At 52.0% G+C, this 17,998-nt stretch overlaps 1 protein-coding gene across 3 annotated transcripts in view; it reads right to left on the bottom strand.

Annotated features, from left to right (window-relative positions):
* Positions 1–5,011: 5,011 nt before the first annotated feature.
* Positions 5,012–17,998, bottom strand: part of Tmem266 (transmembrane protein 266) — a 113,572-nt gene continuing 100,585 nt past the window's right edge. For 2 of the 3 annotated variants that reach the window (XM_039081961.2, XM_063265988.1), the window contains 3 exons: positions 13,302–13,491; positions 7,262–7,324; positions 5,012–6,248 (listed from right to left, as the gene is read on the bottom strand). In XM_039081961.2, coding sequence (XP_038937889.1) covers positions 5,656–6,248; positions 7,262–7,324; positions 13,302–13,491 — 846 coding nt within the window. In that variant the 3' untranslated portion in view covers positions 5,012–5,655. The remainder of the gene's footprint in view (positions 6,249–7,261; positions 7,325–13,301; positions 13,492–17,998) is intronic. The other variant, NM_001109294.1, reaches the window with a different exon arrangement.

Raw genomic sequence — 17,998 nt, 5'->3', positions numbered from 1 at the left:
GTGGCAGGCCTGGCCACACACAGCACTTGCCAGCTTGGTGCCCTTTAACACCTTTGTCACACTCTTGTTCAGTTAGAGGGATGTAGGTAGAACAAGACGCAAACAGGCTTCCCGAGGGAGCAGTGGCTGTTCCCAGAAGACACTGGGAGAAGTGAGGGAGAACCTGGAGACAGAGGACAGAGCTAAAGAGGACCCACAGAGGAAAGGGGGGATCCGGGCCCTGTTCAGCAGACTTCCAGCCGTAGGCCTCTCCTATCTGAAGGGGCAAGGCTGTTGCTTCCCTTACTCATGTTTTGCTCACCCGTCTACTCTCAGTAGTACTTAACAGAACTGGCTTAACAAACTGTGTGTCTAGGACCCTCTACTACAGCGGCGGTTCCCCAGGTACACGTAACAGCTAGAAGCCGAGAAGGACCAGCATGCTTGGGTGGGAGGCTGGAGATGAGGGCTCTGCTGGGTCTCGATGCTGTCTTCTGCCTACTGTTCTATTCTTTGCTCTTTGCAGCCAGCTTTTGCTTCTGTCCCATCATGCCCTGGGCACTCCAGCTTCCTTATTCACTTCTTTTCGATTTCTAGGTGCTATGACATAAACAAACTGAGGAGAAAGAGCACTCAGCCGTCTCTAGAGTATGGGCAGATTGTTCATTCTGTGTGCTCACCATGCTCCCTTACAGATTAGACCTGAGGAAAGGGGCAACTGGAACCTTTACTCCGGAGGCGTTTTTGAATAAAGGATCGTATAAGATTAGGAATTCTTTAAGGTACAGGAAATTGAAGAGTTATACCAGTAAGAGCAGATATTCGGAACATGAAGAGGAGGACATGGCACCCATACCCACCTTCCAGAGGATCCTCTGGAAAGGAGATGACAGATCCCCTTCACTGTGCCCCAACCACTGGGATTTCTCTGACCCATGGGCCTTAAGAAAAGGATACCCGATTTATCTGAACACAGGCCTGTCATAAAACTAGAGAATATAAAGGTGGCCTTTAGTGGGACCCATCAGTCACTGTGTAACTCCTTGGTGAGTAAACAACAGGATGAAAAGTCTCCACAGCTATGAGTGTGGCACGAGAGCAGCAAAGACGTTTCTTGCTGGACGAAGCTTGATTGGCTGCTGTAGGTTCCTGTGTTTCTTAAGTGCTTCATGGTTTCGGCCAAGTGTTGTTAATAAAGGAAGCATTCCCAAAACAGCACCCCAGAGCAACAGAGGGGACTCTTAGACATCGGATCCACCCTCTCTGCAAATCTGCTAGGGGAGACGGATACCAATGGCCAGTTCCTGTTGAAAAATGGCCAGAGTAGCATTGGCCTAAACGCAGGCCCAGCACATGTCTTGAAATCTTGCTTGAGAGAACCAATGACCCTGTTTCACTTGGATGGCATCAGACTTGGGGCCCAGTTACAGGTGTAAAGGTGGCATAAGGAGTTGTTTCTCTAAAAGGCCTCCAGCCTGCTAGTACAGAGACCACGTAGGGGTGTGGTGAGCAGAGGCAGACCTGCGAGGGATGACCACTCTGTCTGCCAGCTGGGACTGACAATGGGCTAGCAGGCCTGGCACTGGGGTCTCTACATGCCTCGCACTAAGAGGCTTGGTAGGTGGGTGGGCTGCAGAATGAGGCAGATAACTCTTGGCTCCTGGATGTGCCTTTGGCCATGTGTGCAATGGACCAACAGGATTGGGCCTCTGCCTTCCAGTGCTGTTACCTTGGGTGAGTTAAAAGGTAAGACCTTGAGTTTGGGGATCGTGTGAGGCTGGAGCTGAGGAACACTTATACAGCATGTGCCCAGTGGAGCTTCTGCTCCCTCTCGGAGCTTGTGTGGTTCACGTAGAAAGTGACCCTTGTGTGGTCCTGGGCCTGAGACAACATGGCCACAGGGAAGACGAATGAACACGGTATAGAAATCCCACTGCTTGATCCAGCCCCTCCCGGGGAAGACTAAATCATGCTAACTGCTTCCTGATGACAGGCTGGGCTTGCCCGGCAGGTGGACTGGAGGGTGTGGGGAGAGAACGAGCAACCCTGAGACCAAAGATGTCTGTGTCTCTCCTTCCATCCCCCTGCAGATGGGACAAACTGGTCCCAAGATCCCTCCACAGTCACTAGTCAGCTACTTTTTTAAGCATTGGGCAGAATTAGATCTCAGACAAATAAGCCAAAGTCTGATTTTCTTTTGTCAAGAGGCGCAGTCCCAGTATCTCCTGGGATATTTCTCTTGTAGGATATGGTGGAGGAGAAGTCAGACCCACCTATATTCACAGAGCTTCCCAGTAGCAGATAAAGAAAAACAGAGCTTTTCGAGCTGTCTGTCTCCATTCATAGGTGCACATGAGCTGATGGTGGATACAGGGCTTTCAAGCTGTTGGCCACAGCAAGTCCAGCCAGGGACGGTCTCAGGTTAGGCACTGCTAAAGGCAGGTCTGTTGTCTTGATTCCCCTCAGCTGTGGCTGCTTACCACCGCTCACTGGTGAACTTATAGATCGTAAGGCTTCTAAAGGGAAAGCTTGTCAGTCCCTCTTCCCAGTGCAACACAGGAGATAGACTCATCTGTACCAATCCATACAGGCCATAAGGAGAGTCCTCACCAGACTCAGCAGCAAGTCTTCTTTAGAGGAGTAAATGCCCTTTGCGTATAAATTGTCATGTGCTATTGTTTGGGCCAAGAAGCTGGGGCTGGAGATTGAATTTAGCCCTTCTCCTTCAGACTTTTGTGCTGGCTAGATTTCTGTCAACTCAGCACAAGCTAGAGTTATTTGAAAGGAGGGAACCTCAATTGAGAAAATGCCTCCATCAGATCTGGGTGGAGAGCATTTTCTTAATTAGTTATTATTGGGGAAGGGCCCAGGCCATGGTAGGTGGTCCTGGGTTCTACAAGAAGGCAGGCTGAACAAACCAGTAAGCAGCACTCCTCCATGGCCTCTGCATCAGCTTTGTTTCCAGATTCCTGGCCTGTCTTTGTTCCTGTCTAACTTCCTTCAATGACCATCAGTGATGTAGAATCGTAAGTCCTCCCCAGGTTGTTTTGGTCATCGTGTTTCATCACATTTCCCCTAAGACAAGATCCAAGTATATTTGTCTTAAAGTGTCTTCCAGACCTCTTTTCTGAGTCAGGCTGGCCCTCTGACTCTGACACGGAGAAAGAACCATGAAACAGTCAAAGAGCAAAGGCCTGTGACTATTATTTTCAGACACTATCTTGGTTCAATTCAAGCCTACCTACAGTCAAGAGATATAGGTCCATTATTGTTTAAACTAAAAATCAAACGATGGTTAAATCACTTCTTCTTTCTCGGCCATCTGGGAGGGACCTCAGACTGGGACTCTAGCCACCCTGACAGCTCTGAAAGCACCTGAAAGCAGATCTGGGGTTCATCACCCATGAGACCAGCCTAGGACTGACCGCTACTATGTGGGACATGTTTTAGGGGATGGTTGCCTCACTCTGGGTTGTACTGTGATGGCGTCTAACATTCTCCTCTCCTCTCCTTCAGCCCTTCCGCTCCTATAGATGGTCCTGCAGATGGACCACTAGATGCACGGCCTGTCATTTTCCTGAAACCCCCTGAACTGCCCCCAGGAGTCTTATCTCATAAAAATCTCCTCCCTTGGATTGACAGCCCCTAGACTGCACCCCCTCCCAGCCGGAAGCAACTAGAGCCGCCATTGGCCCTCCCCCAACCGCAGTCTCTGGAAGGCGAGAACAAAGGAGCTATAGATGGGTATAGATGAGTAAGGGAAGCAGCAGTGGGCTCCATGAGATGGTGGCTTCTTGTTCCCACAAGGTATCACCGAGGAGAAATGATGAGAGGGCGTGGGGCCATGTGATCTCAGGCTTGGGGAGGATGGGCTGGTGGTGGTGGGGTAAGAAGAGGGTAGGTTGTAGGGGTCTAAGAGTGGTATCTAAAATAGGGGTAAGGGGAGGGTCCTGGAGCCCTGTAAAATACCCAAGCCTGTGTCCATTTAGCAGACTCCAGCCCTAGGGGATAAAGCTGTGATTTCCCCCCCACTCAAGGCTTCTCTTCTGTCCTCTGCGGTGGTCCATTCCTTTTTCTATGCCAGGGAACAAACCTGGCAATCCTCCAGCACCACCCTTACAGATCTCACGAACGAGGGGTGTCCTTCACCTACACATAACAATTCCTTCTCCCCCAGCCACCTTTCCAGGGTGGCTCTGTGCTCTGAGCCTCTAGGCAGGACTTGGGCCCTATAACCTAAGAAGCAGGCAAAGGGGCAGCTTCTGATCACACAGGGAGACTACTCCCCCTCCAGAGATAACTCAGCGGGCCCCAGGAGCTGGAGGACACCGGCCTATTAGAGCCAGGGCTGGCAAGCACCATAAAGAGGGAAGGGAAGATTTGAAAGATGTATGCTACGTCGTCACAAATGGCTGTGACTCTCATCTTGTCATGTGAAGTGATAGGATCCCTTAAAACAGCAAACCATCCCTTCCTGCCCTCGACCCATTCACATGAGAAACCTGACGGTCATACACAACTCAGAATGATTTTGGGCGGTGGAACGAGAGCACCCTGGGAGGATGTAGTGGAGAAGAAAAGCCAGAGCTGGGCCAGGCTGAGCCGGCTGCAGCCCAGCCCATTAGAAGACATGGGTCTCACCAAGGCTAGCGTGAGAGTTGGGGTCAGATATCCAGGAAAATGACCCGAGATGGGCAGCAAGCCAGTGATCTCGTGCATGCCTGTAGTTGGGCAGATGGCAAGAGTTGAACTCGGCTCTGGACCACGTTGAGTTTGAGCCCCAGGTGTGGGAGCCCTGGGTTCAAGAGCTGCTCAGGGGTTGCCAAAGAAGGGGGACAGCTGTGGGTTCCACTCTGATGGAGAGAGAGGACAGGGGCAAGCACTCACTGGTCTACACGGATGGGCTCAAGGCTCTGTAAAGGCCGTGGGGCTGCCAGAGAGGAGAGAGATCTGCCCAGATAAGTGTGCATCCGGTGAACCCTGAACCACTATAGACAATGGCAGCCAAACAAAAACCTCTGCCACCCAGAAGTCTCAGTGCAGCTGGTTTTTATTATTAAAGCCAGGGTCATAAAATGGCTGCCCCTCCCTTCCCATCCCCCTCCCGCCTCCAGATCCATCCCTTCATGGCCTGTGAAGACTTGGAAATGTCCATGCTGGAATGAGAGAATGATGGGTGAGACAGGCTCAGATGTGGTCTTCGTGGTTGTGTCGGCTCCCCCAGCATTTCTGGAAAGACGGCTTGGGGTGAGGCTGGGCAGCCCCTGCTCACAGTGCTGTCCCCGAGAATCCGGGGTGGGCATCAGGAACCAAGGCAACAAAAGAGGCTGAGCTGGCCCCCACACTCTACCCTGCTGAAGCTGGGCCATAGGCTGGTTTTTATAAAAATGGTTAAAAACAAAACAAAACAACAAACAAAACAAAAACCCAAAACCCCAGCCAGGAGCACCACCCTCTTCTGAGTAGGGCAAAGGAAGCCCCAGCTCTGGACTCTGACTGAGGTCTGAGGCATGTGGCCTCTGCCTGGCGTCACCTCCTGGAGGCAGACAGCACCCTGAGGGAGATCAGGTTCCGGGATCCTGAGCCCCGTGTATGGCCCTGGGTGGCCTCTGGGGTCCTGAAAGAGCTTCAAGATGGCTGTCTCCCCTCTTCGCACTCAACAAGCTGGAAGGCTCTCTAGGTCTCAGGAACCGTATGCAACTTTGGCTCTTTGGATTCCAAAGATCTGAACTTCTCCTCCAGCCCAGCTGTGGGCTGCAAGTGGATGACAGGCTTGATCTGAAGAACAGGGAGGGCCTCCTGGTTCTTCTGGTTGAACAGACTTACCCTATGTTCCAGCTCAGGGCTGGTCTGGACAGAGCCCACTGGAGTAGGCTGGGCCAGGGGTGCTGGGTCCAAGGCCTTATGGGATGGACAGGGGTCCTTTGACAGAGAGGACATCAGGTCCTGGACTGTGGCCTCCGCCACCAGCTGCTGAGGGGGCAGAAGCAGTGGCAGGGGAGAAGATATGGGTTTAGAGGACAGCTCTTCTCGGGGGGTGCTACAGTCTGTGGAGGAACCCAGTGTCTGGCTGCTGGCACTCTGGGCCCTGGTGACTGAGCCACAGGTGGGGTGGGAGGTGGTCTCTGAGGTGGCGCTGGCACAGGTGCTGTTGCCACTGAGCTTCAGAGGCAGGTCGACTGAGAAGAGGTCTGAGGTGATATTGGGCTGGTGGATGTCTATGGCAGCTGTAGTGACCACACACACTGCTGGTTCTGGGGCTCCACTGTCTGCAAGAAAAATTTTTTTTGAGATAGAATTTCTCCTGGAGACTGGAATTTACCAGCTGGCTAGCCAGAGAGCCCCTGTGATCCACCTTGCCACACTCTTAGGAGTTTTAAATGGACTGGAGCTTGCTGGTTGGGGGTAGGGGGTGCAAGTCCTGAGTAGTCTATTTTCTGAAGATTGACTACCCTCAGGGCAGTTAGCATACAGTCCCTCTTTTCTGAGAGGCAGTGGGGCTGATGGTGGAGCTGTACTCTGCTATAGAGCTACAGGCCTCTCCCCCAAAGTTATGAGGAGAAGACTGAGAAGATGGGCCAGAGCTGGAGAACCAATAGTTTGGATGAGGCCGGGGGAAAGGAGAAAGAGAGAAGTGGCCTTAGGAGGTTAAATTGTGGAGAAGAAAAACAAATCCATGTTAGCATATATTTTCTATGCCTGTAGTGGAGAGTGCAAGAATTTCAAGGACTGTAAAATCCAAACTCAAGGTTTAAGACCTTGGCCACAGAAAACCAATATGATAAAAGATCTGGGTATAAAAATCAATCCCCCCCCCCCCCCAGAAAACACATTAGGCTTCTCAAGGATTTCAAGGGTAAGAAGGAAGCATTAAACATGTCAGGACTACCCAAGGCTTGCTGCCTCTTTAGCCAGTTATGCTGAATAAGTTTGCTTTCCACAGGGGCCACCTGAGCATGGGATGGGAGATCATTTGAGTTCTGGACTACAAACCCTTCTCTCTGTAGAGCTCCTCACTCGACTCTGATGGTCAGAGATGGATCAGGTTGCCAAGACCTTGGCAGCTATAGATCTGATGCTCTAGGGCTAACCCATATGCTGAGGATTAAAGCTCCAGGTGTGTTTTAACCCTGAGCTCTGCCATCACAGTCTACAGACTCATAATGGTAGGCCTTGCAACCTGCCAGGCCAGACTGTACCTATCTTTGGGTTTAGGGTTAGCTGGGGTCACAAGTATCCTGGAGCTGCATAGTGCATGCAAACAGTCCCAACCCAGACTTACCACTGCTGGGCCCGTTGTAGTATTGGCTGATGTAGCTGTTCATATCGTCTTTCACCATGGCTTCTACAGAGATGAGGACAGAGAAGGGTGCATGTGGTGAGTGCTACCACGTTCTAGCTAAGTTGCCCTCTGAGCCACTGTAAAAGGGGGATAGCAAAAGCTACACTCCTAAGTTATGAAGATTACAGAGAGCTAACAGGCAGGTCAGGTTCTTAGAATGGAGCCAGACGCACAGAAGGTCTTCAATGAATACCTATGGCGGGGTATAGAGTCCCCAGCACACACTTCAGCTTATCTGCCGGCTGAGGTCTGCAGGTGACAGACTTGATGCTTTTTGAGGCTACCTTCTGAGAAATACCTGAGTTGACTGCTGAAGCCAGTCCACCTTCAGATCCAGAGACTGAGTGGTAGTTACAGGGATCTTAAAAGCTTTCTTGGTCTCTCTTTGATCTTGAAATGCCTGCAGTCAGAGGTGTGTTCTGAACTGAAGCTGAGCAGAGAGGGTGTGGCCCAGGCTGGCTCCTGCCTCCTGCATTAGCTAGCACAGATTCTCTGTGGACATCCACAACCTTTGCTATAATTGCAGTCTAGTTCTGCCACTGCATTAGGAGGCAGAAGTAACTGTTCCCAGCAAACCATGCAGGGCCACTGGGCCTTGGGGTCAGGCAGCAGGGACTGTTCATTTAATCAGGCATTCTTTTCTGATGCTAGCATTGGTCTAGATCTGATCAGGTCTTGTCCCCTTGCTAAACTTCATTTTTTTTTCATTTATTACATGAGTCCCTACAAGGCTCTTAGACTGTAATATACCTGGGCTACATGACTAGAAGGCCCTGAAACACCAGACGGTCCCAGAGGCATCCGGATCATCTGCCACTCCCAGAGAGGAATCAATGCCTCCTACCTACTCAGAGCCTAGCTCTCTGCCGGGTATTAGAGCAAGGAGTTCCTGCCTCAGGAGCCCAGCGAAAGGCTGGGAGCAGGAGCTTTCTATCTTGTCAGGAAATAAATGCCTAACTGCACAAGGATTTACAGAGACAACTCCCCTGCACATGAACCGAGATGAACCCATTGTGACTGTAACCCTTAGCACTGGCCTGACCAGGCTGTGACTAACATACTATTAGTCCTAATCACCTCCCCAGAGCGGCCTATCCCCTGCGAATGTATTTAGCAACTCTGTTTGCTGACTCACGCCAACCTCTTGGCCAGCAGATCTCCTGCTCTCCTCTGCAGGCCTGACCAGTGCCAGGCTTTCAGTACACTGCACTCCTGTGGCCCCTACCCAGGCTATCTACCGCTGTTCCAGACCTGGGGTGGGTGATGGCAGCCTGGAGTTGCAGCTTGCTGGGCAGGCTGCTCCAGCCATCCCACATCTCAGCCACCAAGGAGCCCGAGCCTCGTGTCCTCACTCTGCCGCCTACATATCTGAGGATGCCATATCTTTACCCAGGTGTTGATAATAAGTTCAGTCAGGGAGCCTTCAGCCAAGATCTCTCTCCGGAGCACTGACTGGTCTGGACACCTCCTGGATGGTCTCCAGCTCCCTGTGACTCAAGTCCAAAGCAGAGTTCACGATCCCTTCCCTGACTCTCCACCTGCACCTTGGTGAATGGGTCCCTAACCCAGGAGAGATCCTGGCTACTGACAGGTGCCTCCTCAGCTTCCTTAATACCCCAGCTTTCATCAAGCCTGTAACTAACCAGTCAAGGGAGCTTTGACCCTCTGCTAAGGCCCTGAGTCTTATGGGTGGACCTCATGGCTTCATCTCCAGGTTTTGACTTGCCTACAGATTTGATGAGTGGGATCACTCCCTTTCTGAATGTACCAGATACCGAGCCTGATCCCTGATGGCTACTGCAGTCCTGTCCAGGATGTATGCTTGCCCACTGCTCCAGACCCATGCTGCACAAGGCTTTCTGTGTCTGAGGTCTACCCAGGCTCCTCTGGTGCTGACCTTGATGCTACATGCTTCATGCAGGCTCCTGGATCTCATTCCCCTAGAACAGGACCCTGGGGCTGAGCCTCTGTCCCTATCCACACAGGGGACATAGCGTCTTTAAGAGCCGGAAGCGCATTCAGTTCCCTCAGCACTTGGGTTTGACATATGTCAGGTGGCAAAATGGAAGTCTGGACAGGTCACAGATCTGCAGGACCTCCAAACCTCCCATCCCCCCTCAGGAGGCCACAGGGCCAATGGGAACAGCTCTCTGCTGTCCATCCTGTGTCCTTACTCTTCCCCTTAACACCTTACTCACGGAAGTGGCATGAGGCTGGGCAGAGGAATGCCTGACCACACAGCCAGTTTCCCAAGGCTCTGCCCATTTCCCACCAATAACACCCCCATCTTCCAACCCCCACCCCCACTGCAAAGGTCTGTTTTGATTTAGTACCAAGAAGCCTTAAGGACGGGTCTGTGGAGGCAACTCACTGAGGACTGAGCCTGACAGGGTTGCCTGTGGAGAGAGAAGGTGCAAACATAAGCTTCCAGGGCACTTGTGTGCAGTGTTAGGCAAATCTTTCAGTCACTCTGAGCTTCTGCTTCCTTGCCTATAAATGGGGGTGACAAATGCAAGGCTTCTGGGAAGCTACACAGCCCCACGGACTGAATCTCTAGCCACGGACAGGCCATGTGCCCGAATCCTTGGCCCACAGTGCTCCCAGCAGCTCTCAAGTCTCAGGAGGCTCCTCCCTCAGAGTGAGCACTTTGCAAACTCAACCTGACCAATCCTGGCAAAGCTGGCTCCAGAGGAGGCGAGGACTCCCTTGGGCAGGGCTCCAGACCTGCTGGTCAAGGCAGAGGTAGGAAAGGCTGGTGAGCTGGCCAGGTCTGGCCTTCTGGAGATAGAAACGGCTGAGCTCCATGTGGGCTGGGTAGTGAGAGTGCCTGAGGAGACTCACACACCTCAAAGTCTAAGAGGCCATGCCCTATTCCTGCTCCCATTCTCCCACCCCTCCACAGTGCAGCAGCACTCGCTAAGAAGATGCTGACATCCTGGGGGCACCTGCTGCATGCCATGCCTGAGGGCAGTGCACACGACTGAACCCCCAGGCTTTCTCAGGGAAGAGCTTCCGGGGCTCTGTGACCAGACAAGCTATTTAACTGAGTGGCTTTTTTTTAAAAAAGCACCCAAACTGCCAGGAGGGCAAAAGCAGCAGCTTGAGCCCAGAGCCTTATGGGACTGTACAGGCCATGAATCTAGCCCTGCTCAGGGAGGCTACGTGACCATCAAGGCCAGACCTGGATCCCAGACTTATTCAGGCTACTTCAGATGCCAGTCTGTGAGGCTTTTCTGGGTCTAACAAAGCTCCAAGGCACTTAGGGCCCACACACTTGGGGCCACCAAGGATAAACCCTGCAGTCAGCTCAACTTCCTGCTCCCTGCTGCTTGGCAGAGGGAAGGCCAAGGGCAGACTGGCCAGAGACACCTCTGCGGCTGCTTCTCAGGACACTGGTGCAGCAAGGGGGACGCCAAAGTGGTGATATATGGGGAAATCTGGGGCACTCCCACCAGGAGCTGTATTTCATAAGTTATGGGCAAGTTTCAAGACTAATAAATTTGGGAGAGAAGTATTAATGACTATACAGGGGCACTGTGAACTTGGCAGGCCCCAAAGCCTGGAACTTTGCAGCCTGGGTTTTAAAAATGATTTGTGCTGAAGCAAGTCTAAACAGAAGGCAGTCGGGCATTGTCTGACTGGGACCTGCTGGCAACTTCAGGAAGCTCGTCCCTCTCAGAGGGATGTGGCTGGGCTGGAGCTGTAGTGGGCACTCTTACCCTCCCCAGTATCCCTCCCCCACTCAAGGAGTGACAGCCAGGCAGAGGTGATGCTGACCACATCCCACCACTCCTGTGACTCACTGCTATGTCTGCAGGTTAATGCCTGGATTGTCTGTGTCTTACTGTGCATGCAGAGGGCCTCTGAGCCCTGCCACCCTAGAAGTCACAGCCACTAACAAACGTTGCCCTTTCTTAATCTTCGAGAGTAGCCCAGAGTGCCCTTTGCTCATCATTAGTTCTTGTGTCACGGAAATTCCCACCCTGGACATGGCTCCTGGTCAGAGAGAAGTCAGCTGGGGGATGCCCTGAGTTCCTGGACGACTTCAGGCCATGAATCATGGAGGTCTTCTCACAGCCTCTGCATTTTGCCTTCTGCTTCAGGGGCACTGACTGTGCCACTAAGGGCTCTGGGGACAGCTGTGGAAATGCAGTTGAGGATTGAATTGTGTGTGGGTGACTGCTATACACCAGGTAAGTGTGCATTAAAAGATAGGGAGGTATCTAGAGATGCCACAGGGTGATGGGGCAGAAGCAGGTGAGGAAGGGGTCTCGTGCACCATCTGTTGCTGACTGCATAACCATGTCCCTACTCCAAGTGTTATACTGGAAACACTATGGTCACGCGGTTAGTCATGATGAGGTCCTGTTAGAGCAGGGTGCTCCTGCGAGGCTACGGCAGGGTTTGGACACAGCCATGAGGGAGGTGCCATGTGAAGATGAAGGCAGACTAGTGCTTCCACAAGCCAAGGACAGCCAACATCCAACAAGAGCTCCCGAAGAGGAAGGAATCTGTTCTCCATCACAGCACTAGGAGGGACCGACCCTAACAACGCCTGCATCTCAGATTCTTGCAACCAGAAGTGAGAGGCTATCCTTGTTCCTCAAATCCCCTGGCTTAGGGCATTTTATTACAGGCATCTGACAAATGACCACATTACTAGAAGGGACTTGGGCATGTTTCAGAGAAAGCACAGCGAACCAGTCAAGGTGCTAAGTGGGGAGCGGCATGGTGACTTTAGGAGGTCACTGTACACAGGTGGGGAGAGATTACCCACACCATCCACTCCTCACACTCCTGTGAGGCAGCAGAGGGAGCTGGAAGTGAGGTCACTGAAGTGTCAAGCTACATAGGTAGGAAGTGTGGCCTCCCGCCCCACCTGCCCTTCCTAGTTCTGCCCTCGATGTAAGGAGGAACACGGGTAACCGAGGGGAAGTCACTCCTGGCCCAATCTGACTTTGGGAGTCCGGAAGTCCCACATCTAGGCCCAGCACCATCTATCTCTGCATGTGGCTGTTTTCTTTACAACCCTGTAAGGACACCTCTTGACAGCAGATGAAAATCAAGGTCCAGAGAAACAAAGTCCCCTGCCCAAGTCAAAGCTGCCTGGAAGAAGAAATGGGCTTCAGATCTAGAAATAGCCCCAGGCTGGGGTTACAGCTCCTGTGTCCTTCACCACTCACTTTATGGCCTTCGATTTGCCACACCCGCAAAGCTTAGGTCGAAGGCTATTCTGGTTTTAGGCCTGGACTCTTCTCTGGGCCCTGGTAAGTGGCAGTCCATTAGGAAGGTCTCAGACCTCTAACTAGGAGCCTGGCTCTATCACCGTGGTGGTGATGGTTAATGCTGGTCGGTTTCACAGGGTATACAATTACCGAGGAGGCAAACCTCTGGTGCCCAGAGGTTCTGAACTGAAGAGAGAAGAGAATGAAAGTATCTAGGTTGGATTAACTGAGGAGGGAAGTCCACTCCAACAGTGGATGGTGTGATCCCAGGAGCTGAGGCTCCAGGCTGAAGGGAACCGGAGAAAGCACGTTAGTACCAGTTTTATCTGGTTCCTGACTGGGGAGCTACAAGGTGCCCAGTAGGCCACTGTAGCTCTCCCAGTATGATGGACTGCACTCTACCTTCCTTCCTGCCTTCCATCTATCCATCTATCTGTCTGTCCGTCCATCCATCCAGTATTTCTTTTGCAAGCACAAGGAAAAGTAACAACTATTAATTCACAATGGGATTTGAATGGCTTTACTAGATCTAAATACTTTTTCATTTGCCTCACGATCCCCCAGCTAGATATTCCTCCTGGGCTCTGAGAGGCACTTCCAAGGGCGCTAACCTCGAGTGTCCTGTAGATAAGAAGGAACAGTGGGAAGGAACAAGTGGTGCCAGCTCCTGGAATCCCATGTCCTAGGCTCTGTGCTCAGAGACCTGGAGTGAGGTGAGGGAGGAATCCTTGAGACTCTGGGGACAGCGGGCTCACCTTGAGAGGGCCTCAGCTCCTCCATGATGCTCTCGGCTGCGGTCTCCTCGGCCCATGTGCCAGCCTCCACTACCTTGTAGCGGCTGCGTGGCTGGCTGAGCACGTGTGGGGCCTGCAGCGCCGCCTCCCGCTCCGCTGCCAGATCCAGGTCCTGCTGTGCCAGGTGCGCACGCAGCTGCCGGATCTCAAACTGCAAGAGGCAGAAGGGTGGCAGGTGGGTATGCTTGCCAGGGTTGGGGCAGGGTGGCACCGGTGGGAAGGACAGGGGCCTGAACCTGGGTGGCAGACTGGGATGTGGGGATAAAAAACCTGAGCACCCAAAGGAGAGATACTCCACTTCTTAGCAAGCTCTCAGCAACACAGCATACTGGAACCTTTTCCAAACTGTAAGGGCGACCCGTTGTCTCAGATACCGTGTGGGCAGGCCCTTCTCTAAGAAAACGTCCGTGAATAGAAAGTCTACTGTAGTTTCTAGGAAGGCCACTGAACCGGGCCGTCGGGGCATCTGGATTTGAATCCGCCCTTAGCCACTTGTGGGCCTCCAAGGAATGGAAAGAAAGCGCTCCTCGGGCGCCTCAGGCGGATGCCTAATGGGAGTCAGGAGACTCCCATCCTCACGCTAGCAAGTCTTAAGTATTTAGGCTCCACATACACTCTGGTCTGGCTTATTTGTCTTCCAGTAACATCCATTTCCCTTCCCCACGAGTTGTGGGAGATGGCTCTCAGCTAGATAGTACTGGGATATGTGACCTTGGGAGGGTTATTCACTTTCTCTGGCCTCAGTTTCCTGGTTCGTAAATGCAGCCGTTTTATGTCTCTGCGTTTTATGTTCCTTTCTGAAGATGTGGTTAAAAAACAAAACAAAACAAAGAAACAACAACAACAAACCCTCAATGGTAACACCCCGGCCACCATCATTGGAAAGCTTCTGAGAAAAGCTTCTAAATGTCTCCCAGGTTTGTGACTGAGACAGGTGTCCACATTCCAGATCTTACTCAGGTATCTGGGTGAAGGACAAAGGGTCTGTGTGGGTAGTGAGTATTCACTGCCACCTAGTGTTCAAAGTACACATTGCACCCTCTACCCAGGCGAGGGTGTGATGCTTTCCTCCAACTTGTCCATGTGGCCCCGCCCCCTTATTACAATGTCAATATCCAGTTGCCTGTGTACGATCACCATGTACTCAGTTCACTTGCTCAAAATAGTACTCCACGGTCTCCCAGACCTGTTCCTCAGGTGTTTTTATGTCAAGTTAACTACAGTCAAAAAACCTCTCCACTTCCTCGTTTTCCTCTCATTTCAGCATCTAACCCACTCCTAGTACAGCTCCATCTTTGAGTGCTCTCCTAGGCTGCTCACGTGTCTCCAGTCCTACTGCTGGCCATCGCCTGACAGCTGCATATCCTTCATAGACTCTGGAAAACCTAAATCAGATGATGTCCCTGTTCCCTCGGTCCCAGATCACTTGGCTGATGTCCGCTCAGAAGGGCTTTTCCTGGTCTCCAACCCGCAGGGCCCTCAGTCACAGCAGCCTCTTTGAATTCTTTGCATCACACTGATTACATTGTTATTTTTGTCTCTGCCACGCCCCCTTCCTGAGACAGGGCCTCAAGTAGTCCCAGGCAGCTCCAACCTCACCTTCGACCTGTGGTACTTGGCCCACACTTTGCTGTGCTGGAATGCTGCTCTCCCTAGTTCCCTGCAGCCCTGGGACTGAAATTCAAAGGCTCTTGCACTGGGCAGCCGCTCTCCTGACTGGGCCACGCCCCTGGACCTAGTCTCCTTTTCAATCCCTCCACCTTTATGAAAACAGATCTTGAGTACAACTGAAAGCATTTAGTTACTCACATTGGAGTGGCTTAGCAGTGACCAGCGTCGGTGACCAGCACTGGGCATCTCCCAGGGTCACTATCTGCATGCTCTGTCTGGGACCACTTATGTGTCAGGGGTGCACCTCTGGGTGGGTGCTTCTGCGCTGGGAGAAGGGGAGGGGAGCCTTCTCTTAACTCTTATTTCAGCCAGGCTACCTTTCCCCTTAGGCACTGCCTAGTGCATAGCTTCCACTGCACCAGAGGACAAACCCTTGGCCTCTCTTAGAGTGTGGTGTGGACTCCGGGCCAGACAAGCCTTAGAATGTTGTACATTTCTGTGTAGACTTCTACCCAGCCCCCTTGCTCTGGTACGTCACACGATGTCCCCTTCCTCCCAGTCTCTGGGGCTCTTAAAGATCGATCAGTCCCTTTTCCTCCTCTGTGCCCGTGTCGGCCACAAACTCTCCATTTTGACACATCAGTCACTATTTTCTTCACTTCCTCTAAATTCCTTGAGCTCTGTATCCTCTTTGACCCAACCCATTAGACTCAGTTTCCTGAGTTCTATGCATTGGGATTCTCCCTTCAACCCTCATCCTACTGGCCTCTGAGAGGCAATCAGATGCATTGCAGAGGTGCAGTTCCCCCCTTTTCTGCTAAGACCATTCGTTAGTTTACCCTTCACTACCCTCAGTTGTGTGCTGATAAACAGAAACAAAACACTAATGTGTGCAAAAATGCCACGAGGAAACCTTCTACTTTGCGTGCAAAAATAAATATGTAAATAAATAAAACATCTTTAAAAAACTAACAAAAGCAAATTCCACTCAATTTGTAGCACATACCCCTGTCTATCTGCAGTGCAATACATTTCCTTGTCTATCTGCAGTGCAGTGTATGCCCCTGTCTGTCTGCAGTGCAGTGCATTTCCCTGTCTATCTGCAGTGCAGTGCAGTGCATGCCCCTGTCTGTCTGCAGTGCAGTGCATGCCCCTATCTATCTGCAGTGCAGTGCATGCCCCATCTATCTGCAGTGCAGTGCAGTGCAGTGCATGCCCCCGTCTACCTGCAGTGCAGTGCAGTGCAGTGCATGCCCCCATCTACCTGCAGTGCAGTGCAGTGCAGTGCATGCCCCCATCTACCTGCAGTGCAGTGCAGTGCAGCGCATGCCCCTGTCTACCTGCAGTTCAGTGCACATGCTTGTCTAGTTGAGTTCAAGCTACTAGCACAATGTCATGGCAGACTGAGAGAAACCGACACGACTGGGCCCTGGTGCACCAACATGGATGGGTCTTGTGTGCTGGGTGTATACGCATGAAGCCTTCGAATACTTCAAAGTAAATGAGGTTGAACTAGTTTCTTCAATCTTGTGGTTTCAGGCTGAGCCTAACTCCAGGTACAGCCTGAGCTTCAACCTTAACCCAAAGTATAGACAAAGGGTGTGCCATATACACTGAGCCCAGATCCTGCCATAGACTGATCCTGGTTCCACACCCGGTAAGGACTCTATCTCAGCCTTCATTACTGGCCATACGCTGAGTCATACCTTGGTCACACATGGATGTGGGTACTTCAGCCCAAACCTGGGGCTACTATGGGCACAGTCACTGTCCTAACTCCTGACTCAAGACACTACCTCAACAACCCAGCCCTCAAATGGGCTAGTAGTCTCAGAGTTGGAGAAACTATGGCTTGTAAATCTTATGGTGATCTTTTCTTGTGGGGAGTAAGAGGCCACTTCTCTATAAACAAGGTCCAGAAGTTCCATGAGGTAATCTTCCTGAGCTCTGTGGGGATGGGAGCCCTTTTGCCTAGGCTGATGGGAACTTCCCATGGGCACATGCAGCCGCTTTCTCCAAGGCCATGCCTCAGACTCTGCAGGCCCAGCTAATGGCTTCCTAGGCCCCTCTGAAGGGATGCATTATTGATGTCTTGTAATCGATACAGAGCTGCTCCAGTCTCACTGGAATTCAGGCCAGCCAGCTGGAGGTCAGGGCCTGCCCAGGCCAAGACTACATATGCCCAGAAACAAGGTAGCAGGAGGTTTTGTTTGTTTTGTTTTGTTTTTTGTTTTTGTCCCCCAGATAAGGGTCTGATTATGTAAGCCAGGCTGACCTTGGACGCACAGAGGTCCACCTGCCTCAGCCTCCTCAGTACTGGGATTAAAGGTGTGCAACTCAGTGCTCAGCTAGGATAGGTTTTTAGACACTTCATGTCGAGGATGTAGGGTATCTATCTGGATGCTATCAGACATCGCCCCCCGAGTAACAGTGACTGACTCCTAACTGCAGAAGGGCCAGATGGCATTCCACTCTGGCCACTGGCTGAGACAGCCATGGGGTTTTCTCAGTGGGTCCCAGTGAGACCCTCAGACGCTGGCTCCCCTTTCTTCTGATACTTAGTACGACTACATACACCTTCCCCAGTTGACTGAAGGGTTGTGGGAGGGATGTCAGGGTGTTATTAGCCTGATGAGTTACATTAGACCTGGAGGTGGACAGAGCCTTCTGTGCTGGGGGGAGGAAAGGCCAGGGCCACATGATGTCCAGAAGCAAAGACTTGGGCAACCAGCTCCGTGACATTGTGTCAGGGAACTTAGAGTCTTGTGACTGAGAAAGGTGGATCAGCCAAACAGAGCACAGGTCAGCTTGATCACAGCAGGGGGGACATGAGGTCCCCCCCAGAGGAACAAAGCTGGGCCTGTGGGAGGGGCCTGAGCTCTTAGCCTATCATCCCTCCCACCACACTGGACACTTCCCCCTTCTCCTCTGGGCTGCATTTCACTTTCTGTCCAGTTCAAGACAAGTGGACTTGCTGAGTTCTGAGTCTTGCCCTGGGACTCCAGTTGGGCTGGGATGGGGTAATGAAATCCAGTGTCAGCTAATCC

Source organism: Rattus norvegicus, chromosome 8, assembly GCF_036323735.1.
Source record: "Rattus norvegicus strain BN/NHsdMcwi chromosome 8, GRCr8, whole genome shotgun sequence".
NCBI lineage: Eukaryota > Metazoa > Chordata > Mammalia > Rodentia > Muridae > Rattus > Rattus norvegicus.
This window is presented reverse-complemented; position numbering and strand designations above follow the sequence as displayed.